Raw genomic sequence first — 27,558 nt, forward strand, 5'->3', positions numbered from 1 at the left:
GGGATTGTCATCTGCTGACCGCCATGGGCGTTTGCAGCCTGGCAAAGTAGAGCCACTGTAATCAGCGGGTTTAGCTTCCACAACTGTCGGGTTGAAGGATCTTGAAGGGGATATTTGTGAGAAGTTGTTTGGGATCTTGGGCCGGATTGGAGCGTACTTGGGTAGACATGTGGGGATAGCTAGGGTCCTCCAAGCCTTTGTTTCCCTCCTTCAGCGTGTTAAAGACTCACCTCAAAGATTTTTAAAATATTATATGTCTATTCCGTGTGCACGCCCGTGGGTGCGTGCAGGAAGGCCAGAGGATGGCGTTTGGGAATCAGCTCTCTTTTTCTACCATGTGGTTCCTGGCCCTCAAACCCAGGTTGTTAGGGTTGGCAGCCAGAGCCTTCACCCACCGAGCCGTCTCGCCAGCCTACCTGAGGATTGACTAAGTCAGGCGTTTGGAATCCACCCCGATTCTGATACCGTGCTTGGGGTAGGGGAGATGACTTTCTATCTATCTTTAGCCAAATCTCAGAAGATTCCGATGCCGACAGTCTGTGAACCACATCCACATAGATGCAGGTGTGCTTCCGGGCACCTAAGGAAGGCAGGAGGGCTAAAGGGGAGAGTGGGGAGAGGGCACTCTGTGCCCGCAGGTGTCACAGCGGAGGAGGGAGGACACTTGTTCTTAGACCTGGCAGGAAGTGTGGGAAGGCCCGTGGGCCCCAGCCAGACGCCTGGGTAATCTCCACGTCCCAGAGGCCAGCAGGGCTGAGAGCTCCAGATTCTAATAATCCAATTTTGAGACTAAGCCCTTGGCTCCGTGCCCCACTCGGCAGGCCTACAGTTCTCCTGTACTGGCTCTGCCCTGCCCAGAGACTCCAGATCAGTGCATTTCAGAGATGTAATGGCTCGTAGGGCGATTTGAAGAGAAAGGGCCTCTGTGGATAGCTCTGTCAGCAGGCAAGGGGAGCCCTCCAGAAATCAGCCAAGGAGAGAGCAGAGCATGAGCTAGGACTCCATACCTAGTGTGTGGCCTCTTAAAACCATAAACAGGGCAGCTGTGACAAAGGGACGATTGTCAGGCCCTGCCGAAAGCACTTTGAGTACTTAGGCAGAAGCCAGGGCTAGATCTCCTCTAAAGCCTCGGGCTCCGCCCTTGCACCTTAGCTCCGCCCTTGCGTCTTAGCCCCTCCCTCGGCTTTAGCTCCTCCCATGCATTTGGCTCCTCCTTTGGATTTTAGCTCCTCCCTTGCTTCTTAGCCCCTCCCTCGCGCTTTAGCTCCTCCCACCACCTGGATATTTAAGGATTAGAATTCCATGACTTCCAGAACCACAATGCATTCCCTGGGCAAAGGCTCCTTCTGCTACCCAGAGCACTCCTGGCACTCCTCTAATACCTCCTGAGGGCAGCTCCAAGTGTTGCCTTAGAGCTGGTTCTGTTCCAAGCCTACAATCCCAGCACTCAAGAGATGGAGGAGGGAGGGAGGATTGTGAATCGAAGGGCAGCCTAAACTATATAATCACACACACACCACCACCACCACCACCACCACACATGCTCAAATTAAATAAGTAAAATATAATTTTAAAAGAAAACCACTAGTATGTGGCTTAGTGGTTAGAGAGTGCTTCCTTAACATTCACAGAGACCACGGGCTCATAAATTGTTTGCCACCCCCCCCCCCCAGTTCTTTAAAACAAAGCAAAATAAAAGGGGCTGGTGAGATGGCTCAGCTTGCAAAACCCCTGTGACCTGAGCTCCATCCCTAGGAAAGAGCGGACTCTTGAGAGTTATTCTCTTCGAACCCCTCCCCACCCCCACCGTGAGAGATGGCACCTCTGCCTGTCACAATACTCTCTAAAAACAAAAAACTATAAAGTGCACTGGTTAAAAATATAATTAAAACAACGATGCAGGAGCTGGAGAGATGGCCTGCTTAGCAATTGAGAGTCGGTCTGTCCTTCTAAAAGACCTGAGTTCAGATGTCACAAATGGCTCGCCACTGCCCCTAACTCCAGCCCCGGGAGATCTGCTGCCCTCTGCTGGCCTCTACAGGCACTGAACTCACGAGAACAAACCAACACTGAGACACTCGGAGACACACAAAACTGAAAAATAAAAAACCTAAAACTCTTAGGAAACATCTGTAGGTTATATGGGAAACCAGTGTCATTTTACACGAGGAACTTGAGGTCTTATGAATTCTACGATGGGAGCGGTAGGTTCTGAAGCTCATCCCCTGTGGGTGTCAGGGGAAGATGTACACACGAAGCCCTTGGGATTGTGCTATAAGTACACCTGGTGCCCCCCCCCCCCCGTCCCCGTCCCAGCTTTCACTGTTACAAACCTTCAGTTTCAGTTACGTTTGCCTCCGAGGGCCCCCTTGCCCCCTTGCCTCAGTGTGATTTCCTGTTGTGTGGTGGGGGAATGGGAAAGACGGTCCTAAAATTCACTTTTAAAGATTTATTATTCTTTTAAAAAGATTTAATTTTATGCGTGTGAGTCTTTGCCTGCCTGTATGCATATATGTGTAGCACGTACATGCTTGGTACCATCGGGGTCCAGAAGAGGGTGTCGGGTCCCCTAGGCCTGGAGTTGTAGAGGGTTGTGAGCCACCATGAGGATGCAGGGAATTTGAATTCAGGACCTTTGTCTCAAAAGAGAGAGAGAGAGAGAGAGAGAGAGAGAGAGAGAGAGAGAGAGAGAGAGAGAGAGGAGGAGAGAAGAGGAGAGGAGAAAAGAAAGAAAAAAGAAGGCAAGCTGGGTGGCTGCGTAGAGCGAGCCCATGCCTGGTGCTTAGAGAGTGGCTCAGATCCTTTACTCACACCGTCCTCTCTTCTTTGAGCTATGCTTAAAGGTCTCCCTCTTGCCTTAGAAGGACTGAAGCCCACAGCACAGCTTTAACTTGTCCTAATGGCAGTGTCCTGTGGTACAGGGACAAGTGGCAGCAAATTCCTGTGATCTCAGCTTGTAGGAGGCTGTGAGACAGGAGGTCACGGGTTCTGGGCCAGCCTGGGCTGCAGGCAAGACCCCTGCCCCCAAATACAAAGCAAAGCAAACAAGACTGCCCTGTATGCAGGGTACACCCAGCTCTGTCCAGCGTTTCCTTAGCATTCACAAAGCCCTGGGTTCCGCCCCCAGCACTGCGGGAACTGAGCATGGTGAGCATGTCTGCAGTTCCAGCGCTCCAGAGGTGGACGCAGGAGTTCAAAGTCACCCTCTGCTGGGCGGAGGTGGCACACGCCTGTGATCCCAGCACCTGGGAGGCAGGGGCAGGCGGATTTCTGAGTTCGAGGCCAGCCTGGTCTACAGAGTGAGTTCCAGGACAGCCAGGGCTACACAGAGAAACCCTGTCTCAAAAAACAAAACAAAACAAAACAAAACAAAGTCACTCTCAACTGCAGAACAAGCTGAGCTCAGCCTGGGATATGTGGGATCCCTTCTAAAAACAACAACAACAACAACAAAGTCCAATGCATTTTTATCACTAGGTTTAACAGTGAGAAAATCAGTTGTCAGAAGTTCGTGGTGGGGTTAGAGATCATTAACTCCTCAAATGAGGAAAACCAGGCACAGTGGGAAGCCACTTGCCCAAGGCCAGGCTGTCCCCCATCAGTCACACTGTCCTATCAGCTTCTTCTGTGAGTTACATCCTCTGCAGGGAATCAGAGGCCGGCCAGCCTCCTTTCTGCTGATGAACTACTCAAGTAGTTTCCCACTGACTGGAAGTTGAGGTGCCATGGGCAGGTTCTCTGCCTCTCTGGGTGGCTCTGATCCCTCTGCAGTGTGGCTTCAAGAGAAATGAGGTGAAGAAACTTGGCTTTGGGAGCAGACCACCCCCCTCTGCATGGGAGGACTCCAAAGCAGGCCCCACCCGCCCGCCGTCTGTGTTTTCCCTCTTGAACTTTTGTGAGCTTATTCTTCAGGGGGAAATTATGCCACTAACTTAAAATAGACCACGCTCATTAATAGCATGCTTGTTCTCCCGGTTCCTATCTCTACCGGAAGACTCGCCTCTTCTCAGGTTTGTGGGTCAAGGTGAAGCTGCCTCTGGGGACTCACGAACAGCTGCTCTCTGGTTTTCCACTTCCGAACTCTGGTTCCCGTTGGATTTTCCCTCCTAGGGTAGACGGGGTTTTCCCCAACTTGTTAGCCTGGGGTGTTCACTGGGGCCTTTTCTGCTGTTAGATTGCCAGCATGGCATGTTATAATTATTTCTTCCTGTATGATTAATAGCTACTGTGCACTAAACACCATCTCTGAGCCAGGCCCTCTGCTAAGGGTTTCCGAAAGTCGTACATGTGGATATTTTAATTACATCTATCAGATGAGGAGGCTGGGCTCCGAGGGGGAGAAAGGACTCCCTAAGTCCCACATAACTCTAAAAAGTAGAAGCAGCTTTGAATCCAAGTCTCGGTGCCCCCCCCCCCCCAACACTTAAGACTTATTCATCGACACCTAGCCTGGTGCTCCATGGTCCCACAATGCTCTTGGCTGGCAAGGCAGTGAGCCCAGGAGGTACAAGGGACTAGCTGCCGTCCTCAGCTACAGACAGCTGCCTCCTGAGATTGAGGCTGGCCTGGCTGCATCTAAAAATAAAACAGAAAGAAGGGGCTGTAAGACAGCTTAGGGTGTCCAGACACTTGCCGCCAAGCCTGACAGCCCAAGTCGATGATGAAATTCATTGGCCCCTGAATGTTGTCCTCTGACCTCCATGCCCAAGCTGTGTCGTGTACCTGCGGACCTACCCCAAACCCCCTTTTTTTCAAAAAGCTATTTTTTATTCTCTTCACTTAAAATATGTATCTTTTATGTCTCGTAGTCTTAGGACATATGTACAAATATTCTGTATCAGAGAGGAGGAAATTGAGGCACAGAGGTGAATTCCCTTACCCAGCTAACCTAAGGGACTCCTAGTAGAGCTGTTCATTTGCATCAAATATGGCTTCACAGGTACCTAGCCTTGCAGCATAAGTGGGTTAGAAGCTGAATGCTGTGTGGTTTTACACAAATTACTTAACCTTCTTCAACTTTTTAAGTTTCTCATCCATAAAACGGGGGACATTTCCTGTTTTTTCGGTTTTCTGAGGTGGTTGTAAGACTCGAAAGTGTGGGAACGGATGACTGTTGAGAACCTGCTGTCGGGCCTGTCTTGGCTGCAGTCCTAAGCTTGGCTTTGGATGGGTGTATGATCTTTATTCCAGTTCCCTTCCGGGTTGCCTGCATTTTCCCACGAGAAGCATATTTTTTTTTTTAAGCTGGGCAAGGTAGCACAGGCCTGTTATTTTAGTTACTAGGAAGGCTGAGGCAGGAGGATCACAAATTTGGGACCAGCCTAGACAACTTAGCAAGAGATAGACTCAAAGAAAATGACTGAAGTCCGGGCATGCACCTCAGGGGCAGGGATAGTTGCCTAGCTCACACTCAACCTAGTTTCCCGGAGGTGCAGGGCTAGGGGGAGACTTTTCTGAGTGGGTGGTGTCATTTCCCTTTTCGGCTGAGCAAAGGCTCAAAGCTCTAAAGGATGATACAACTGGGAAGCCACCGAGAAAGGAACTGAGCTCCCCTCGGGCTCAGCCCCCTGTCACGCTCTGGAGGTCACCTGTCCTGAGGGAGTACTGCGGACTTAAAACTTTGACCTGGGTCTTGGCAATCCCAAGCAGGGGCTTTAATACCAAGGCCGCGCGACCCCATCCTTTGGACCCCTCCTTAGCAGCCACGTGGGGGCTGGGAGAGATACCCACGTTCTGCACCAGAGCAGCCAGCGCTCTCGACCCTCGCGAGCCATCTCTCCAGCCTGCTGCTTGAGACAGGATCGCACTCTGGAGCTCAAGTTGGCCTTTAAAACTCCTGGTAATCCTCCTGCTTCAACCTCGCAAGTACGGGTCCCGGGAACACAGGAGCGTGCCACCTGGTGTCACCGTGCCCAGAGTTGTCTTATGTCCCTTTTTTTTTCTGAACCTCAAAACTCAAATTTAACCGGGCTTCCTGTGCTTCGTCGGCACGATCCGTAAGGACAGGATAAGCATTTGTGGAATAAATGATTCCACTCCCCCGCTTGGCTGTGTCAGAAAAAAATACCCAAGGGCAGGACGATAGTGCAGAAGAGCGCTGGGTGAAATGCCAAAGGAGGGAGCCCCAGCCGCACTCGGGGTCTCAGGCCCGCCACAGGCCGTCGCCATGGAGACGCTGGCATCCTGGAGCCCCCTCCCCTAACGGCCACGCGTTTCCGCTGCGTTGGAGCATTCTGATTGGGCGGCCTCCTGGACGCTACCACACACCCCGCGCCTGCTCAGGGGTGAGGGCGGGACCTTATCCTCGCGGGACTCGTGTCCCGCCACCTGTACAAATGGCATCTCAGCGAGCGACTGGCTCCTATGCCCCACCCGGGGACAAGCCGTCGCTTCGCCCGCTACAGCCCGTGCTCTTGCTTTCTGAGGAAAGAAAGGAGGGGGAGAGTGGAAAAGACGGCAACGCCCCCTTCTGAGCTGACTCGGTCCCCAGATCTAGAGCACCGGAAGTGTTGGCGACGTGTCAGTGCGCCCTTCTCTAAACCTTCCCCGCCCAGGCCACCTTTCCTAGTCTGATGTGGGATTCCGGGGCGGCCTGGGCGCTGCACCCGCCACTTCCGCATGGAACCGCTGCTTCAACCGAACTCCCTCCCTCTGCGCGCGCTCCTTCTCGTGCCCGGTGGTTGGGCCGGAGCCTAGGTGCGGCCACGCCCCTTTCCGAACACAGTAGCCAATAGCGTGACCGCTCTCGGCAGGATGGTGGGTAATTAATGAGGGCAGCACTCTGATTGGCTGAAGTGTCCAGGCGGAGGGCCGGGCGGCGGGGTAGGTTGTTCCTGAGGTGGGAGGCGGCACCCCAAGGCTGAGGAGGAGGCCCGAGAGCGACATGTCCCAGGTTGCTGAGGCAGAACGGTCCGCGGCGCTGTTTTACTGAGTCGGGGGCGGCCTGGCGGCCGGCCGAGGACAAGGGTCGGCAGGGGCTGCCCCCGCAGTGGCGGCCGCCATGCTGAGGCCCCGGGCAGCGGAGGGGGCCGCCGTGGCGCTTCTCCGGCTACTGCTGCTGCTGCTGCTGTCGCCGGAGCTCCGGAATCCCGGGCTCGGCGTGGCCGGCGCCGCTGGGGCCGGACTGCCCGAGAGCGTCATCTGGGCAGTGAACGCGGGCGGCGAGGCGCATGTGGACGTGCACGGGATCCACTTCCGCAAGGACCCTCTGGAAGGCCGGGTGGGCCGAGGTGAGAGCCCCTCGGCCGAGCCTGGGGACCCGCGGCCTGTGAGCAGGGCGCAGCTGCGGGCCTCGAGCCCCCGTCCTTCCATCGCGACCGCGGGACCACATCCTCGGAGCGAAGTTTCTCCGCAGTACCCCCGGGGACCTGGCCAGAGCCGCGGGGCCTAGCCCTGGCTCGAAGCTACCAAGAGCCATCGAGGCATAGAGTTGGCGAGAAGTTATATTTAGATCTTTCTCATCTTGCGTTTTTTTCATGCCACCCAAGCTGGGAACGTACAGACAAGGGTGGCCTCTTGCCTGGCGCCCGGAGGCCTCGCAGGCTGTAGGTCATCGACCCCACTGCTCTGCTATCGCGACGACCCCCAGTAGATTCCTGCCCACCCACAAATCACCCGCTTTCCGTACCCTTTCCCCGGGAGTGGGGCTTCGTTCCTAGCCAGAGCGATCTTCGAAGGGGATAGTCCGGGAAAGTCTGTCTGCGGCACCCTCCGCTACGTTCCTTTGGAATGTGTATGCTTAAAAGTAAAAGGGTGTTGGTATATTGAAGCCCATCCTGCCCATGAGGTCAACCAATGTAAGGTTTGAGTATTCCAGTGACCTCCCCCAGATGATCCTAAGAAGTGTGATTCCAGCTTAGGGGGAAAGTGTTTTTTACAGAGTTCCACAGTTCACAGTGGCCAAATAAGAATTTTGAGAGCAGATGGTTAAAAACACAGGTTCCTGGGCCCGTCTACAGACCCAGCAGACAAACTTTTTTTCTTTTACTTAACTAGCTGGGACTCAGGTTTCTGCCCCATGCGCTTCTGCTATAGGTTACCCCCAATCCATTCTTTGGAGAAAACTGCTCTAGATTCTTCTATAAGTAGGATTGACAAACAGGTTTAGAAGGAAAATCATCGCGGATTGAAGAACTGGCTCAGCGGTTAAGAGTGTCGATTGTTCTCCCAGAGGACCCAAGTGTGATTCCCAGCACCCAGATGATAGATCAGGACTGTCTGTAATTCTCCATTTCCCAGGGACCCAGTGCTGCTTCCTGACCTCCATAGTCACCAGGCACACATGTGCACAGACAGACAAACATACACGCAGGCAGAACACTATACACATACAACTGTTTAAAAAGTTATTTTTAAAGGGTATTTCTCGTTTCCTGTTCTGGGAGACTGATGCTGTATCCTGGGTGCAGAGGCTGCCTAATTGGCCATATGCCTTTCCAGACAACGAGAAATCTTTTTTCAGTGTTTGTGTATGGCTCTTTTTACTGAAGGATTCAACTTAGTTTCTCCCAATTTCTGTGTCATGATAGTTACATTGTATGTGTCTTATCTGGATGTGGTGGCACACACCTATAATCTCAGCACTTGGGGGGCAGAGGCAAGCAGATCCTTGATTGTTGAAGACCCAGTCTGGTTTACATAGGGAGTCAGAAATCCAGGGCTACATTGTAAGAGCTTCTTTCTTTCACAAAAGAAACCAGAATTTTTTGCATGAATTTTTTACATGAAAGGGGCTTGGCACATGGGGGCTGTTTTCTGAAGTTCTGTGTCCTGGAATTCATTTAGACCTGGCATGCAGGTCCCAGGAACCTGGTTTCCGCTGAGTCAGGGCTCCAGGTTGTGGCAGCCAAAGCCAGACTTTGTGACAGCAGGTTGTTCCTGCCTCTGTTGATGGTGTTCCTCTTTCTTCATGCTTGTGGGCAGAGAGGAAGGAGCTCCTGAGGAAACCAGACAGTTGGTGGACTTTGCCTCTTGAGATAATGGTGGTGAAGGCAGTGTACAGCTGGTTTCTTCAGTCATATACCCAGCTGTACACTGGCTCCATTGTCCTACTGTTAGGACCCCAGTACAGAGGATAAGGTTAAGACTGCCATCTTTAGTCCTCTGGTACTGCTCTTACTCAGAAACTCTTAAGTTGCTGATGTAGGTGGTTTAGTTTTGGCCTGGTTGGTAGCCAGCCAGGCTCTTGTCCTTGGATTGAAGTTCCCTGGTGGTCAGAACGTGTGTGTGTGTGTGTGTGTGTGTGTGTGTGTGTGTGTGTGTGTGTGGTGGGGGGCGGTGTAGGGTAATTGTAGCAAATGCAAAGTGTGTGAGGCCAGCCTCCTTCATCATGGAATCCCATTTTGGACACTAGCATTTGGGGTGACATAGAAATGAAGGTTCTCTGCCCCAAACTATCTGCCTGTCTGGGTGTGGCCCACATGCTCCTGTGGCGTGCACCAGCGAGTATTAGTACTAGGTTCCTGAGAGTAGTGTGCCCTGGCATCAGGTCTGGGCCCCAGATACATTTAAGCGTTCACATAGCAGTCAGCTTTCTAGTTTTTCCTGTGCTGAGGAGTCGGTCCTGCCAAGGGAAGAGCAGCCACTCATACTGCTTTCCTTCCCTGGATAAGGGCGTGCCCCTTATCTGGAGACCCTTGTCTCACGCAACTATTTATGCTGAGTGCAGGAGCACTGTGCTTCATTTCTTTTTCCACATGGCTGTGATACTGTTTGCAGAACACTGAGGAAAGTTCATTTTCTGCTGAGTGAATTCAGATATTTGTTGCCGGCTTAGTCCAGATAAGGGTTTGGCCTGATTTTGAACTTGCCGTTTCTCTACCAACATTCTTGTGACTGAGTGGCCTGCTGTACCCAGGGGCTTATACTTCTAATGGCACTTGATAGCACGTTTATTGACTCTCATTTCTGCCCTGGGATAGCCTGTGCTCCCAGCCTGGAAAAGGCGTTTTATATCTGTACCTCAGTTTAGCAGACGGAAGCACTGCTGTGGAAAGTGCTGTGGCATCTGCGTTCTGGTATACTGTGTGTTCTTGGGTGGGGGGGATGGCTTTATTGTTGTTGGTTTGTTTTGAGGCAGGATTTCAGGTTGCCCAGGTTAGCCCCAAACTTAACCATATAGCTTTAGGATAACCTTGAAATTATCCTGCCTTCACCTCCCAAGTGCTGGGATTACAGGTTTGTACTAGGTCTGACTTTCCAGATTCTTGGTTTGGTTACCTGTGAGACTAGACCTGCCATTTTATATATATCAAGGTCACCCTGTAATCCCAGCACTTGGGAGGCAGAGGCAGGCGGATTTCTGAGTTTGAGGCCAGCCTGGTCTACAAAGTGAGTTTCAGGAGAGTCAGGGCTACACAGAGAAACCCTGTCTCGAAAAAAACAAAAACAAAAAAAACAAAAAACAAAAAAATATATCAAGGTCACAGAGGGCTTGGCTTGGTTTAAGAGACACTCCTTCCTTTCCTAAGGAGAATCCCTCTAGAATTTGTGGTTTGAGGACCCTGCTTACTGCCCTGAGCTTTGTTTTCTGACAGTCACACTGTTGTATGTTAGGAGCCTCCAACAGGACTGCCCTCCAGACCAGGGTGAAATGCTACCGTCTTTTTTTTCTTCCTTGCTTGATGACCTTTTACATGAAATAAAAAGTAGGTCAGAACTTGTGTCCAGAGGGGAGAAATGTTGTCTAGAGACCTGAGCCTGTCAGGTGACTTACTGTGTAACCCTAAAGTGGACCGACCCTTTGGGGCCTGCCTTTTGGCTAAGGAAGGACTTAGCCTTGAGGAGGTAAGAGCTTGGTAGAGAGTGTGAGGGAGAAGGGAGGTAGGAGAGCCAGGGTTTGTTTACGGCTGGGGCTGGGCGGGCGGTTTGCATAGAGTCTGTTCCTATGTTGTTTCCTATCAGTGGGAACATTTCTTGCTGTGGCCCTCCCAAGTACTGCAAGGGTACAAATAGATGATTTAGGTCATAGTTTCCTTGCCTCCACCATTCATTATAATTTATTAGAAACTAACCTCACTTGAAAAAATAAATGCTTGAGAAAAAAAAAATCTAGTGGTCAGGGGCCCTCGAGGAAGCAATTCACTTATTTATTTTTTAAGCAGGATCTCATTTTGGTCCAGACTAGCTTTGAATTTGTGGCCCCTCCTACCTCAGCCTCCTGAGTGTGGGGTCACAGACTGACTTGGCGCTTTTTGGCGGCCCACCTACACGTTCCTGCTCTTCCAGATTCTCCTCTCAGCTGTAACTTTCTAATTCATTTCCTTACCTCCTTTTCATATTTATTTATTAAGCCAGGAACTCATTGTGCAGCCCTGTTTGCCTGAAAATAGCTCTGTAGACCAGGCTGACTCGCAGTTCACAGCACTCTGTCTGCTCTGCCTGCTAGTGCTGGGGTTCCCCCCCCCCCCGACCCCAGACAGGGTTTCTCTATGTAGCCCTGGCTGTCCTGGAACTCATTCTCTAGACCAGGATGGCCTCGAACTCAGAAATCCCCCTGCCTCTGCCTCCCAAGTGCTGGGCTTATAGGTGTGCACCACCACCGCCCGGCTACTACCCTGTTTTCTAAAGTCCCAGAGCAGAGGTATTTCTTTAGTGATTACTGCCTGTATCTCTGCCCAGCAGGTATTTCTGCATGTTTTTCTTTTGTCTGTCTCCATGTGGGACAGTCTGCTAAGATTTTTCCAGGTGTCTCACTGTCTCTGTAGTTCTGTGGATAGGTGGTAACCCCATACTGTAGTTGAGGGAAAGGACCTGAAAGAAACTAGTTCAGCCTCACATAGTGGTGGCAGGGTCATGATTTGAATCCAGGCTTGTCTTACTCAGAAGCTGGGTTGAATTTTCCAGAGAGTCTGGCTGCTGTAGGAGCAGATATAATGTAGGCCCTTTGGCCTCCTTCCTTTCTGGCTGAGCTGTGTTGTGCCAATTTCAGCAGTTTGCTGACTGTACACTCATTCTGTGTTAAAGAAACCTGTTTAGCTGTCGGTATATGAAGGCCAATGAGGGAAGAAAAATCCTGTTTTTGCTACTCTGACTCTTGGGACTTTGTGGCAGCTTTCTTAGGATAGCCACCAGGGCTTAAAGGGAAGCCAGTTAAAGTCAGTCCCAGATTGTTTAAGTCTCGCTCACTTGGCAGTTTTCTGAGCCGTGGGACTGAGGCTGCTGCAGATAACACTGCTGCTGGTTTCTGAGTTTTCCACTCAGTGAGGGGTGGGAGTGGGGTCCACACATGCACAGCATTTCTGTGGATTGGTAAACAAAATCTAGCCAATGTTCAGATTTGCAAGAGTCCCTGCCCTCCTGAGAGAAGGAAATTCTTAGCACCCAGGTGGAAGAGAAATAGCCTTTTAGGTTGCATAGGTGTGTCCTGAGGCTTTAGGGCTTGGAAAGGAGCTAGGCGTGGTAGCCCCACATCCTTTGTAAGCCGTGGGTCTTTGATTTCCTGAGGAGATACAGGGAGAAGAGTCTGAAGACAAAACTACAGTGAGTTTCCTGTCCCATTGTCTCCTATGTGCAACTGATCACAAGGCTAATGTCACTTACAGGAACTGTTAACAGTTATGTTTATTTTTTTGAGGGCTTGACCTTAGCCATTGGGACTTTTAGTTCATCTTTCACCTTTCCTTTGAAATGATGGTGATCTGGAGGATAGAGCTCTAGGGATACGCTCTCAGGAGTGAGTCAGATGAGCTCAGACATGGTCAGGGTGGTGTGGTCATGGCTAATCTGCCCATCTGTCAAAGAATCCAGGTGTCAGGAATCTTCAGGTACAAGGCGGATTTAAAAAATCTTCAGTTCTTGCTGAGAAAAGGCACACTCCTTGTCTTAGGGTTTCTATTCCTGCACAAACATCAAGACCAAGAAACAAGCTGGGGAGGAAAGGTTTGTTCAGCCTACACTTTCCAGATTGCTGTTCATCACCAAAGGAAGTCAGGACTGGAACTCAAGCAGGTCAGGAAGCAGGAGCTGATGCAGAGGCCATAGAAGAACTTTTTTTTGTTGTTGTTTTTGTTTTGTTTTGTTTTTTTTGAGACAGGGTTTCTCTGTGTAGCCCTGGCTGTCCTGGAACGCAACTCTGTAGACCAGGCTAGCCTTGAACTCAGAAATCTGCCTGCCTCTGCCTCCAAGTGCTGGGATTACAGGCGTGCGCCACCACGACCGGCTTAGAAGGATGTTACTTGTTGGCTTGCTTCCCCAAGACTACCAGCCCAGGGATGGTACCACCCACAATGGGTGGGGCCCTCCCCCATCATCACTAATTGAGAAACTGCCCCACAGCTGGATCTCATGGAGGCACTTCCCCAACTGAAGCTCCTTTCTCTGTGGTAACTCCAGCCTGTGTCAAGTTGACACACAAAACCAGCCAGTACACTCCTGAAATAGTTTAGGGAGGAGGTTTAAGGAATCTTGCTAAAAAAGCCGGATTGTTTGTCAGGATGCATGAGTACTCATCTCTTGGAACTGGAGGGTGTTATATCTTTGGAAAGACCCTAGTTTAGTTTGGGTTTTTTGGGGGGTGGGTGGGGAGGAAGCACATTTCCAGCTTGTTACCAAGAAGACTGAGGGCTGTAGAGGATTTCCTTTACCCTTGATGTCAGTCCTAGAAATGGGGAGATGGCTCTGGAGACGAGTGTCTTAGGCAGACTCTTGTGCAGGTGTTCTGCCCCTCACCACACTGGCCCTGCCACTGTACAGGCTTTAGTCTTGTTTCTGTAGGAGCTGCACCAAGTGGCTCCTGAGCTGAGCCTCAGTAGAACATTTCTCCTGCTGGTTTAACCAAGCCAGTGCTGAAGAGGGCAGCGGACGTGAATTCTCAGTCGGTGGCATGTAAGATAGTTGCAGCAGGAGGAGGCTGCAAAACACCTTCCTCTCTTTTTACAAGCCTGTTTTTCTTTGCCAGCTTGGGAACTTTTTGAATTAAAAAAATTTGAAAAAGATAACAAAAAAGTACAGCTGGTATATTATTTGTAGTAAGTAATTTAGTAATGTGAAAGTAAGAGTGGCTTCCCTGACAGATGACCCAGGTTTTTTTAGATGGAAAAATCAGTTGAGCTAATTAGAGTTGCTGGCTGTTCCCTGGTCTCAGGAGGTTTTCTCTGAACTCCCCTTGAAGAGCTGTACAGTATCTCAGTCCCTTTATGTCAGAACGAGACTCACTCACTTCCACCCTTTCCCAGCATGCCCACGAACTAAAGTTAAAGTTCTGTTGAAGTGATTACTGTTTGGTTTCTTTGATGTTTCTCCTCCACGTCAGCAGCTATCTGATTCTTGTCTTTGTGTGAATTCTCTTTGGAACCAGATGCAGAGGGAGTGGCCCCTTGTACTGGGAGAGTGTTGTCCTGGCAGTGCCTCTGGAGGGTCTCTCTGCTCTGTCTTGCCTCTGATGTGCTTTCTCTTTGTGTTTTCCTTAGCCTCAGACTATGGCATGAAGCTGCCAATCCTGCGCTCCACCCCAGAGGACCAGATCCTGTATCAGACCGAGCGGTACAATGAGGAGACCTTTGGCTACGAAGTCCCTGTCAAGGAGGAGGGGGACTATGTGCTGGTGTTGAAGTTTGCTGAGGTCTACTTTGCACAGTCTCAGCAGAAGGTGAGGGTGTTCAGGCTCCGGCTTGGCCAGTGGCACACCGCTGCTCTTGAACAGTTCAGTGCTCCGATGCCAGAGTAGAAACCCGTGAGCCTCCTGGTAAGGGAGGAACAGGGAGCTCTGAGGGAAACTGGATTCCCCACCCCCACCCTGCACCAGAGAAGCTGGGTCCTCTTGCCCATTGGTTGTACCTGTCTTGGGGTTGGTGACAAAGCTGGTACTTTAAGGAATGTCCTGCTCACTGCCTTCCTCAGTTCTCAGCAGCTTATCCCCTGCATCCGTTTCCCTGGTGCTCTCTGTCTCCTTTCTCCCCTGTAAGGTCAGTGTGAAACCTTGGCAGTAAAGGGCAGTGGTGCTGTCGGCTCTGGGGAAGGGCTGCAGCCTCCTTGTATGTCCAGAGCTGTAACTTAGGTTATGAAGCCCAAGCAGGTACCTAGCGTCTGAGTTCTTGAAGGGATTTGAAGCTGGTGGTGTTAACCTTTTTTCTTTTACTCCTGGCAGGTGTTTGATGTCCGATTAAATGGCCATGTCGTGGTGAAGGACTTGGACATCTTTGATCGTGTGGGGCACAGCACGGCTCACGATGAGGTTATCCCTCTGAGCATCCGGAAGGGGAAGCTGAGTGTGCAGGGGGAGGTGTCAACCTTCACGGGGAAGCTCCACATCGAGTTTGTCAAGGTAACAGTGGCCTCACAGCCTCACATTCTGGGAGGCGAAGGTGCTGCTGCCCCGCCCATGGCCTGACTGTGCTTTTCCATTCCCTAGGGGTACTATGACAATCCCAAAGTCTGTGCGCTCTACATCATGGCTGGGACCGTAGACGGTAAGTTCAGGTTTTTACCTTCTGCGTCTTGACTAGTGCTAAAGGATATGGTTGAGAACTGCTTGGGATAATTTAGCTGATCATTACTTTGGAAATATGTAAAGCCAAATATTGGTGAACTCCAAGTCAGAGGAATGGGGACAAAGTATCACATGGTGCTGGCTACAAGGGTTTTGTTTTGTTTTGTTTTTTTATTTTTGTTTTGGGTTTTTTTGGATTTGGTTTTTCAAGGCAGGGTTTCTCTGTGTAGCCCTGGCTGTCCTGGAACTCGCTGTGTAGACCAGGCTGGCCTTGAACTCAGAAATCCGCCTGCCTCTGCCTCCCAGAGTGCTGGGATTCCAGGTGTGTGCCACACCTGGCTCACAAAGGGTTAAAGTCAGGTCTGTGTTCATCCCTGCCTGTTGCTGTGTAATCAACAGTTGGTCTTTGACAAAATCTTTTTTTTTTCTCCTCTTGAGATAGAGTCTCTCTAGTCCTGGCTGTCCTGGAACTCACTATATAGGCCAAGCTGTTGTCCTTGACTCACAAGAGACCCTCCTGCCTCAGTCTCCCTAATGCCTCTGTGAGCTGGGATCAGTGAGAGCACCTTTGGGGTCCCTGCCTGTTATCTCACTCAGTCAGAATTACCTGAGGGATGGCAGGAAGACTCAACAGGGAAGTCACTGCTGCTGAAAGCTGTGAATGAGTCTGATCCCTAGGACCCACGTGACAGACGGAAGGAACTGCTCCCATAGCTTGTCCTCTCACCTCCAGGGGAGCTCCTGTGCATGCACCCGCGCATACACACACACACACACACACACACACACACACACACGTGGTTTGAGTTCTAGTCCTTTGGAGAAAAAGAAGAAAGAGTCCCTGTGGGTTTTGGTAGGCGCTGCTACGGTTCCCTGAGATGTTCATTGTCAATGTCTCCTTGACTTTGCAGTTCAGTCTTGATAGATCTCTTGCTCAGGGTTTAGGTTACTCTGGCTGCCAGCCTCCCAGCTGATTTTTGCATGGAAAACTTGGTATCTTACAGCTTTTTCTCCTCCACCTTTTCTCTGTGCTATTTCCTGTCGTGTCTTGAATCCATGGAAACTCATATCCTTAGTTTATTTAGGCTTACTTTATGTGTATAAGCATTTTGTCTGTGTGCATGTGCTTATTCAAGTGTGTTAGTATGTGTGTTGTATATTGTGTGTTGTGTGTGTACCATGTGTGTAGTGTTCTCAGAGCTCAGAAGAGAAACTGGAACTGTGGTTATGCCATGGTGGCCATGAGCCACCGTGTTGGTGCTGGGAACCGAACCTAGGTCTTCTGCAAGAGCAGCCAGCACTCACACGCATGGAGACGTCCTTTAGCCCCAGCCCTCTGTCCTGGTCCCTTCCCTCCCTGCCCAGTGCTGACGCGGATCTTCTAGGAAGGAGATACTTTACACCAGGCTCCACTTGAGTTCCCCAGGATTCAGGGCAGTCAGCTCTTTAGTGTCTGTATCAGAAGGAATGTGGACAGAGAAAAGAAAGAGGAGGACTTTGAAATAAGTTTTACCTGTCAGATCACTGTCCCTGCCTATTGTGGGCCTCTTGGAACTTGAAGATGTGAGGTAGGAAGGGGCGATAACTTCCCTGTGGGGAAGGCCCTGTACAGATTACTCTTTTAGTAAAACCTGAATGTGACTATGTTCCTGTGTTCTGCTGTTTAAGTTAGTGATAATTCCTAAGTCTCCCTGTGGAACCTGGCTAGACCACAGGGGCGTCTCTAGTGTGGCTCATTGACTGCTCTGAATGGTCTTGTGTACATGCTCTGGGATTCAGAGTGCTTAAAGGGTGTGTCCTTTTTTCTTTTTTCTATTAGATGTACCAAAGCTGCAGCCTCATCCAGGACTGGAGAAGAAAGAAGAGGAGGAGGAGGAGGAAGAATATGATGAGGGGTCTAATCTCAAAAGACAGACCAACAAGAACAGGGTGCAGTCAGGCCCTCGCACACCTAACCCCTACGCCTCGGACAACAGCAGCCTCATGTTTCCTATCCTGGTGGCCTTCGGAGTGTTCATTCCAACCCTCTTCTGCCTCTGCCGCTTGTGAGAACTGACCATCCTCAGCAGGGTGGAGGGCATGGGAAAGAAACCAGACATGGTGGTTTCTGTATTCTTCAGTGTTTAGCAAAAGAGAAAACAAACCAAACAGTGCACACTCGCGCGCGCGCGCACATACACACACACATGCACATATACACACACACACACACACGCACGCACACACACACACACACACACACACACACACAAAGAGATAAGAGAGCAGAGTGAGTGGGGTCCCCCCCCAACACTGGTCGCAGAGCTGCTCAGTTCTGCTCTGCCTAGCTGGCCCCCAGCTCTCTTTTTCTCTGGGGTACGTAGGTGAGTGGATCCTTTGTCTCCAAGGACCCTCATTATATACCTAGTAGAAAGGACTCTAAACTCAGAGCAGTCACAGTTCCTGGGCTTTTTTAGGTTAGACATTAACAAACAGCAGGAAAATGTCACATAACCTGGAAAGACTGCACTGGGAGTTGAGTGTGTTCTGAGTTTATGTCCAGATGTGATTTCAGAAGTCATGGTATTCTAAGTATGTGTTGGGAGGTAAATAAGTTGGATGGTAAAGACAAAGGCTTGGAAAAGAAAGTCAGTGCTTCCTCCTTGGAAGCCTTTCTGGGTTAATCTGTTGATGTCTCCACCTCACGTGTCTTCTCTGTCATCTCTCGTCTTGATGTGTGCCAGTTGGAGGACTGTGGTATCCAAGACGACTAGTGTGTGTCAGGTCCTCAAATCGCCTACAGCTTGTTACTACAACAAATCGTTTTGATTTTAGTGCCTGTTGAGGACTTGATTTCTTCTTGATTTTTCTCTTAATCTGGTTCATTTGAAATTTCTTACTTCTTAACCATAGAGCTAAGTTATTGTCAAAACTGGGCAGGAGACAGGAGATTGGAGTTGTCTCTGCAGGGGTGCCTGGCCCGCCACCACCTCCCCTTGTTGGTACCTCCCTCCCTGAATCCCTGACCGCGCGCAGCTCTTACTGGCCCCTCCATAGGGCCTTGCTGCCAGGGGACAGGGATGCTTTCCAGCCTGCAGCAACAGAACACTTGACCTTAAAAGTCTCTTCTGGTCTTTGGATTAGAAAAGGCTTATGTTAGCAACCTCAGAGACTTGAGCCCTGCTAAGCGACTGACCACTGTTTAGAATGTCCAGAGTCTGATGTCCATCTGTCCCCGTGTCCTCTGTCCTCTTTCAGCTAGTTTAGGCTGATGCCTAGAGCCACCCCAAAGAACTAAGACTGGCTGCAGCAGCCCAGCTGTGTGCTCAATTGATCCTAGTACACTCGCCTGCCGTCTCCTCCCCATCCCCATCCAAGGAGCAGCTACGGTCCATCCAAGTGCGATGTGACAGAGACTCCTAGTCAGCAGTAGTTCTGGAGGTTCTGAATGTCTAACTTTAGCATCAAAGTGTCTGTCTCAAATTCCCAGTAAACACCTCCATAGGGGATGAAGTTTCTGTGTTCCCCATCTTTCTTTTGGTCACCTTCAACTGTTTGTCAGTTAAGATGTAGTGAGGGACAGCCCAGCTGCGATAAAAGGGATTCTCTAGGTCAGAAGCAGCAGGGTCTGCTTCAGCTTGAGGTGGGGCAGTGTAAGCCAGGCCAGGCCCATAGTTCTGAATGTGTTAAAATGTTAAGTTTGCCTTATCAGATATCTGAGCTGTGTGACACAGTAAGTAGTTCTTGGGCTACGTCTTGACTTTGGCTCCTAATGATGACTCCAGGCCAGCATTCCGTCATTTGAGAACTGTCCTCTATTTTCTCTGTGACTTAGGCTAGCCCTTGGGTACTGAGTGGGCAGCCGCACAGCTATGGCCTCAAGTTGCTGTCAGGAGCTCTTCCTGGAGTGCTTGCAAAGGTCCTGTTTCTACAGGATCAGGTACTACCGTGGCCTCTTGGGAACTACCTGCCTAGGGCAATAGGTGTCCTGACTCATGGGGCTTCTGACAGAGCTTTGGTTCCTGGTCCATCACTATTACAAACCTGTGGGCCAGTGTCAGCACATTGACAAAGAGGTGAAGGAGAACAGCTGCCTCCATGCTGCCTTGTTTGCCTGGGTCTCTGAGGAAGGAGGGGTCCTGCTTTCTCACCCCAACTCATCCCTGTGGTGACTCAGAGTCTCAGAAGGAAACCCTGACTCCCGGGGCCATTTCCTAACGGTACTGTAAGCCAAGCAGCTCGGCTCCTGCCTCTGTTTCCAAGCCCACCCCTTCCCTGAGGGATTGGGACGCTGCTTTCCTCTGTAGTGGTGTCTGAACGGAAGGAACATCTTTCTGTAGCTAACAAAAACTAAAAGGGAAGCGAGGAAACAGAAGGGAAGGAGTGTGGCGGGGCGGGCCTGGGGTAGACTCCCTAGCCAAGCCTGCTCAGCTAATACAGCTGCTTCACGATGAACTTGAAAGCTTTGCCCTTCCTCCAACAGATGTAGGTACACGAGGTTTGGGCTAACGGGCTGGGTGGGGCAGTCTTTATTTTTATTTTTGTATTGTGTGTGTCAAGAATTACTCCATTGTTCATGTTGCTTTCTGCACTGTTTGTTCCTCTGAGTTTTGAGCTAGAACAAGGAGTTGCCTGGGGGTGGGAGCCGTGAGGTGCCAGTCAGGGAGTGGACAGGAGAGGCCAGGGTTTTCCGTCTGAGCTGTCCTCTGACCCAGGATTTTAGAGCCCACAGATCCAGCGGTAGAGAGGAAGGCAAAGGAGTAGTGTGGTTCTGGCCATGCTTGGGAGGAGCAAGCAGGGACGGCTGGGTTGAGTCACAGGGTCAGTGTGATTCAGGTCAGTCAGGGCAGCTGGCCTCTGACTGCGTTGCTTTAGGTCTTATTCAAATTCTTAAACATTGTGCCAAGAAATGATTTGTGGGATTCATGTCCCAAAACCATTAAATCTATTGTTTGGAAAGCCTGCAGTCCTGAGGAGGAGCTGCTCACGAGACACCCACAGATCTGGCAGTTTGAAAGGCAGCCTTCAAATGCCCATCGATGAAATATGTGACCTTTCCTCCTGTTCCTGCTGGGTAGGGGATCCCAGGGTCACATGCGCCTCAGTGAGATGGGTAGAGTTAAGCTGTGTTTGACTCCTGCTTTGTGTGCCTGGGAGCAGTTTTAGAACTGTGGTTCGACTTTTTAATTTTGTTGAGAAGCTTCTGTTTTAAGGAATTTCTCCTTCTTGTCTCATTCTTGCCTCTCCTGGGAAGAGATGCCCTGGCCTAGGTCTTAGCTAAGGATCTGAGAGACAGCCGCAGCATTCCCTTCTCTTAGCACGCAGAGCCCTCTCCTTAGAAACTGGCTCACCTTTCAGAGTCCAGGGAGGAGTCAGTAAGGAGTCAGTAGGTTCCCTCTCCTCCCTGGGAACTGGGGAAGGACCCGCCCCGTCAGCACAGTGCCTTTTCCTCTCCTGCTCTGAGTTAGGTGGGCGTACCTCTGGATCCAGGTCTGAGCAGGCTCCGATAGTCCCCATCATGGGCTCTTTCTCTGTCTCTCCCCCTCCTCGCTGGCCTGCTCTGACATAATTCAAGTGTCTTCTCGCCTTGAGGAACCTTAAATGGAAGTGTGGCCACCACATGTGATTCTGCTCTGTGACTCTATAAAAACCTAGGAGAGCACATGAGTACTCTCCAATGAGAGACTAACAGATGCTCCTGCTGTTAAAAGACAGAGCTAGCGAGGTGTCGTTAGGCCTCCTGCTGTGCCTCTGAAGAAGGTGACTCTCAGGTATGACTGACTGAGGCTACACAGACAACTGCAGACACCCAGGATCCGCTCAGAGATGGCAGAAGAGCTCGACCTCTCTGACAGGGAAGATGTAATTAGGATCAAAGAGCACCAAGAAAATTGCAAAGGAGCCTTGCTGCTTACACCCGAGAGCTTGGGTAGCTTTCTCTTCAGGGGAACTAGAGCTGTCTGTCAGTCTCCCCGACTCAGGGCAGGGGCAGGTGTGGATTTCTGCATGGTGGTAGACGACTGCAGGTGCTGGGGTCAGCTGCCCAGGGAGGCCGCTTGCTCTGTGCGTGGATGGCCTATTGCCCATCTGCTCTGCCTTTCTTTCTCAGGCTGCTTTTGCCTCGTTTCTCTAGGTGGCCAGATCGTCTTGATAAGAGCAGGCCTGGGGACTGGTTGGATCGGCAGGAAAAGAACAGAGTGCATCTCTTGGGATGGCTTCTCTCAGGAGTATAAAAACAAGGGGCAGGATGGTGCTGGCAGCCAGGGAACAGGAGTGCCTGTGGAGTTGGCAGAGAGGCCCTGGCACGCTCGCTCACTCGCTCGCTCGCATCCAGGCAGTCTTGTGTGATGGGAGCGCATAGCGTCGGGAAAAGCAGAGCTCCAGCCTCACCTCTATTTTGAGCTTAGTGCTTTATTCCAGTATGAGGAAAAACAACAACAAACTGAAGTGTGCTTTCCGTCCTTTCAAAGGACAACTGTCAGGAAACAGTTGAGGTGCCAGGTGGGAGGGGAGACTTGGCAAGAAGAGATGTCATGGCAAAGCGAGGAAAAGAGGCCTTCTTGGCTCTTCGCTTTCCTGGTGTGCCATGATCCAGGGAATGAGAAGAAATTTGACCCTGGATTAGTTCCTTGGTTGGAGTTAAGGAACATTACCTTTTCACACAGTTGTCCCGGGGTTGGATGGCTATCCATTCTAAGCTCAGGGGAGCTTCTTCAACCACCATCAGCCCAGCCTGGCTTGTGAGGGAACCAACCTGGTCCTCAGCATTGAAGTTGGCTGCTTCCTCTGGAACCCAGTACTGAAGAGCAGGCGTCAAGTCCTTAGCCTCTGTAGCTCCTCTCTTTCCCTTCAAGGCCACACCGTACATTTACAGCAGTGTAGCAAGGTGTATTGAGGGGCCCTGAACCTGGCTGGCCAGGGAAGCAGCAGGGGGTAGGTAGAGCAGTTGTTCCTTCTGGGCTGTCTCCATCCGTCTCTACCCCTTCCATGCCCCACCCCACTTCCACCAAAAAGTAAAAAATCAGGATGTTTTTCACTGTCCATTGCTTTGTGTTTTAATAAACAATTTGCAGTGATACTCCGTGTTGAGATTGAATTTAACTCACAAAGAGTGATGGTAACCTGGCTGTGGTGGCACACGCTTGTCATCCCAACACCTGGGAGAGTCAGGAATTGAAGACCACATTCAATTAAGTACTCAGTTAAATTCTCAATCTGAACTCCCCACCCCCACTGCTAAGGAAGACCAGTGAGACTCGACTCAGCTGCCACCAAAGCTGATGACCTGAGCTTGGGGACCCCAGAGTGTGGAAAGAGCTGACATATGCTGTGGTTCCTCCCCAATAGATAAGTAAATGTACCCGACCCCAAATAATAATAGGAGCTAATGTAGGAGAAGGCCATGGAGGGCTAATGAAAATGACATTCTTGCCTTGCTAGGGGCTGGCAAGATGGCTCAGCGAGGAAAGGTCCTTGCTTCTGAGCCTAATGGCTTGGCTTAGACCCGAGAGCACACACGGGAAGGAGAGAGCCAGTGTTCCCTCAGGTAGCCATCTGATCTCCAGACACAGATGGGTGCGCACTTCTCACAAAGCTTGGCCTGACCACTTCAGCCAGTACTCCAGGAAAACTCAAGTCAGCGTGTGTTGTTTGAATCTGACTGGAATGCCCAGCCTTGCCTTCTGTTCAAAGGTGCATGCAGCAGGCTTCCAGCCGTGTCTTTTTGTGCTTACCCTCTATTGAGAGGTGACCAGCAAGCAAAGCCATAAAAAATTTCTCTTGCCTTCCCCTTCCCTGGCAGGCGGAAGGCCGGAATGCAGGAAGGATTACTTTTATCTCTGTAAAATGTATCAGCCCTGTTTTAAAGCTGTGGTACAAGAAGCTCACAGTGTCAGTTATTTGCCTTAGGCTGGTTAGCAAATGGTCAAGCCATGACTCAGCCAGTCTTTTCTGCCATCAGTACCCAAACACTTCTCCAGCTACACTAACTCTAGCAACCCAGGAGTGAGCCTTTGACATGGGCTGACCACAATGCCAAGCACTTTACAGATGTTACTCTGTTTTCCCATGGCCACATAGCAAGAAAAAAACCAACAAACTGGATTCTTGGTTTATTTACTTTTTTTTTTTTTTTTTTTTGAGACAGGGTTTTCTCTGTATAGCCCTGGCTGTCCTGGAACTCACTCTGTAGACCAGGCTGGCCTCGAACTCAGAAATCCACCTGCCTCTGTCTCCCAGAGTGCTGGTATTACAGGTGTGCGCTACCACCGCTTTATTTACTTTTTTAAAGAAAGATTTATTTATTTTTTAAAGATTTGTTTATTATTATATCTGAGTACACTGTAGCTGTCTTCAGATGCACCAGAAGAGGGCGTCAGATCTCATTAGGGGATGGTTGTGAGCCACCATCTGGTTGCTGGGAATTGAACTCAGGACCTTCAGAAGAGCAGTCAGTGCTCGTAACCGCTGAGCCATCTCTCCAGCCCCTATTTAGTTACTTTTGTGTCCTGGTTTCACTAAGTAGCCTAGCTGGCCTAGAACTTGCTATGTAGATCAAGCTGGTCTTCTGGTCCACAGAGCTCTCTGCCTGCCTCTGCCTCTGCCTCTGCCTCCTGATGCTGGGACTGAAAGTTCTGGCCGCTGTGCTTATTCAGCCCTGGCCAGTACTCTCCTGCCTCCATTTTCCCAGAATGCCGTGATGTGTCTCCAGAGCATACCCACTGTTCCTCCAAAGACAAGTGGAAGTTTCTGGCTTTGTGTGATGAAGGATGAGTTTGCCCTGCCTGCTGGGTTACCCTTTCAATGGCAGAATTCAGCGCTTAGCTCCAAGAATAAAGCCAGTCCTCAGGGCCCACGCAGACCCTGGCTGAGCCCTCTCAAAGGTAAAAGTCTTTACTAATTTAGAGCAGGTGTTACTATCATTTTGCAGAGCACCAGTGGCCAAATAGGATGGAGCCTGAAAAAGCACTGCTCTAGGGACTTAGAGGGACATTGTCTGACAGAGCATGGCCGAGGCAGCTGTCGGGTTGGACCACTGTGGGTCTAGATATTAATCTTACTTAGGAAATCAGGCTCCCGGTTGGCTGGAGCCTGTGTGCCAGACTTTCCTCCATACTTAACCCCCCCCCACTCCCCACCCCACCCTCCATAGAGGGGGAGAGATGATATTCTAACACTTACTGGAAGCCTACTTGGAGCAGAGGTGAGGGGGTCAAGGCAGACGGGGCAGGGCGTGGAGGCAGTCCCAAGAGCCTTAGTGCTGTTTGTTCTGAGCCACCTATAGTAGTAAAAAACAAACCCCCTTCCTCTTTGGCTCAGACCTTGTACTAAAAACTGTTCGAGGCTGTGTGGCAGCTTTGATTCCAGCACCTGGGAGTTCGAGGCAAATGGATGCATCTCTGCAAGTTCCACGTCAGAGGCCAGCCTGTTCTACACAGCAAGTTCCAGGCCAGCTAGGGCTACACAATGAGACCCCAATAAATAAACCAAACCAAGAAGGTAACAATGGCTGCGTTCCTGAGTGAACTTATTCTTCCTTCCACTCAAACCCTGCTGTATCTTCAAAGCCTGGCCCCAGCTGGTCTCTGGCTGTGTGTGATGGAGGTACCCGTGTTCTCCCACACAGCCCCATGTCCTCCCGCTGCCTCTGCAGAGGTCCCTGGGGAAGGCCACTCATGGATGCTGACAGGACCAGCCCCAGATCCACCTTGGAATCCACACAGCACTGTTCTGCTGCTGCTGCTGTTTCGTCTTCCTGACAGGTTGGGGTGTCTGGTGACCATCTGACATATCCAAGGACTAGGATTCTGGAGGAGGAGGAGGAGGAAGAGAGGGAGGAGGAGAGGAGGAGTGGCCTACTCAAAATTTCCACAGCTGCTAATTGGCCAAGTGAACCTAAGATCTGAACTTTTTAATTTTTTTGAGACCGTATAGTCTAGACTGGCTTTGAACTTGTGATGGTCCTGCCTTCACCTCTCAAGTGCTAGGTTATATAAGTGTGTAACACCATGCACACCCCAAACTCACACTTTTAATGCCCATCTTCAAGTCTGAAAATCTTCCCTGGGACATGAGAGAAGCAATTTTTCTTAGTTTTGTTTTGATCTCTATGTGCATGCTGGCTGCGCAAGGCACACACACACACACAAATTTTAAAACAAACTGGTTGCATGTTTGCATATCTCTGTGTGTTTTTTTTGAGAATTATACTTTGTAGTCCAGTATAGCCTGGAACTCACCGTATATCCATAACTAGTCTCAAATTCTCAGCAATCCTTCCTCAGCCTCCTAAGTATAGGGAAATATATTTTTTCTTACCTAATGTAATGTATATGCTTGGCTCATGGGATGTGGCTCTATTAGGAGGCGTGGCCTTGTTGGAGGAGGTGTGTCACTGTGGGGGTGGGCTTTGAGGCACTAGGCTCAGGCTCCACCCAGGGTGGAACAGTTTCCTTTCTGCTTCCTGTGGATCAAGATGCAGAACTCATAATGATTGGAAGCTCTAACCCTGTAAGCCAGCCCCAATGAAAACTATAAGAGTTGCCTTGGTCAGCAGGGCGGTGGTGGCGCACGCCTGTAATCCCAGCACTCTGGGAGGCAGAGGCAGGTGGATTTCTGAGTTCGAGGCCAGCCTGGTCTACAGAGTGAGTTCCAGGACAGCCAGGACCACACAGAGAAACCCTGTCTCGGAAAAAACCAAACCAAATCCAAACAACAACAACAACAAAAAACACAAACAAACAAAAAAAAAGAGTTTCCTTGGTCATGTCCCTTCACAGCAGTGGGAACCCTAAGACTCCATTAAAAAGTAAGCTTGGCCAAGAGATGGTTCAGAGGCTAAAAGTACCTGCTGCTCTTCTGGAAGGCACAAGCCTGGTTCCTGGCAACTCACAGCCATATATAACTCCAATTCCACAGGATCTAGTTCCTCCTTCTGGCCTCTGTGGGACCAGACATACATGTAGGCAAACATCCACATACATGAATCAATTTTAAAAACTTAAAAGAAGCCAGGCAGTGGTGGTGCACGCCTTTAATCCCAGCACTTGGGAGGCAGAGGCAGATGGATTTCTGAGTTTGAGGCCAGCCTGGTCTACAGAATGAGTTCCAGGGCAGCCAGGGCTACACAGAGAAACCCTGTCTTGAAAAACCAAAAAACAAAAATAACCCCCCCCCCCAAAAAAAGTAGAAAGTAAATATTCTACGCACATCATTCTGCATCTTGGGGTTGTTTTTTTTATCCTGTAAACATGTCTGTACGTAGAGATAGATGGGTGCAGACAGGCCTTCTATTTGAAGGCTACACAGTGGCTATAATCAAATTGTGGTGTGTTTACCAACCCCCCATTGAACAGTGGACCTCGAGAGCCCATTCTTTGCTAGTACACATTGCTAGAGTGCACACCTGTACTGCTTGGTTGTCTGTGTCAACTTGACACAGGCTGGAGTTATCACAGAGAAAGGAGCTTCAGGTGGGGAAGCACCTCCATGAGATCCAGCTGTGGGGCATTTTCTCAATTAGTGATCAAGGGGGGAGGGCCCCTGGTGGGCGGGGCCATCCCTGGGCTGGAAGTCTTGAATTCTATAAGAAAGCAAGCTGAGCAAGCCAGGGGAAGCAAGCCAGTAAGGAACATCCCTCCATGGCCTCTGCATCAGCTCCTGCTTCCTGACCTGCTTGAGTTCCAGTCCTGACTTCCTTTTGTGATGACCAGCAATGTGGAAGTGTAAGCTGACTAAACCCTTTCCTCCCCAACTTGCTTCTTGGTCAAGAGAACTTATAGTTCTATTGCAGTTTCAAGACCCCACAACCAAAGTAACTTACAGAAGCAGGGCTTAAAATGGGGCTTGCCGTTTTAGAGGGTTGGAGTTGATGACCATCATGACAGGGAACGTGGTAGCAGCCAGACAGCAGGCAGGCAGCAGGCAGGCAGGCAGGCAGGCAGGCAGCAGGCAGCAGGCAGCAGGCAGGCAATTGGCACTGGAGCAGTAGCTAAGAGCTCACATCGACACACAACCAGATACAGAGAGGGACAACAGGACCTGGTGTGGGCTTTTACAACCTTAAAACCCACACCCAGTGACACACCCCCTCTGAGGCCACACCTCCAAGTCCTTTCCAAACAGTTCTGTCAACTGGGAAGCAAGCCAGATGT

At 50.4% G+C, this 27,558-nt stretch overlaps 2 protein-coding genes across 5 annotated transcripts in view; one reads left to right on the forward strand and one right to left on the reverse strand.

Moving 5' to 3' along the window:
• Nucleotides 1–27,558, reverse strand: part of LOC127673034 (2'-5'-oligoadenylate synthase-like protein 1) — a 449,062-nt gene that overhangs the window by 206,936 nt on the left and 214,568 nt on the right. The window contains exon 7 of one of the 3 annotated variants that reach the window (XR_007975063.1): nt 18,986–23,627. The exons of the other annotated variants lie outside the window; for them this stretch is intronic. The gene's annotated coding sequence lies outside the window, so the exon portion shown is untranslated. Of the gene's footprint in view, nt 1–18,985; nt 23,628–27,558 lie in introns of those variants that run through there. 3 annotated transcript variants of the gene reach the window in all.
• Nucleotides 6,837–22,484, forward strand: Mlec (malectin). Of its 2 annotated transcripts, XM_052168588.1 has the most exons (5): nt 6,841–7,229; nt 14,409–14,587; nt 15,086–15,262; nt 15,350–15,407; nt 17,247–22,484. In XM_052168588.1, exons 1-5 carry the CDS (start codon nt 7,001–7,003, stop codon nt 17,474–17,476), a joined length of 873 nt encoding a protein of 290 aa, XP_052024548.1. In that variant the 5' UTR covers nt 6,841–7,000; the 3' UTR covers nt 17,477–22,484. The 2 variants fall into 2 exon arrangements, with proteins under 2 accessions (XP_052024549.1, XP_052024548.1); XM_052168589.1 differs by lacking the exons at nt 15,086–15,262; nt 15,350–15,407 and having other exon boundaries at nt 6,837–7,229.

This window comes from Apodemus sylvaticus, chromosome 22 (assembly GCF_947179515.1).
Source record: "Apodemus sylvaticus chromosome 22, mApoSyl1.1, whole genome shotgun sequence".
Classification (NCBI taxonomy): Eukaryota; Metazoa; Chordata; class Mammalia; order Rodentia; family Muridae; genus Apodemus; species Apodemus sylvaticus.

Bases quoted from the DNA above. Each gene is read 5' to 3' on its own strand.
- Mlec (XM_052168588.1), top strand. From the start codon at position 7,001: ATGCTGAGGCCCCGGGCAGCGGAGGGGGCCGCCGTGGCGCTTCTCCGG. The intron at 7,230-14,408 runs GTGAGAGCCCCT...TGTTTTCCTTAG, and splicing joins GGAAGGCCGGGTGGGCCGAG to CCTCAGACTATGGCATGAAG. The intron at 15,408-17,246 runs GTAAGTTCAGGT...TTTTTCTATTAG, and splicing joins CATGGCTGGGACCGTAGACG to ATGTACCAAAGCTGCAGCCT.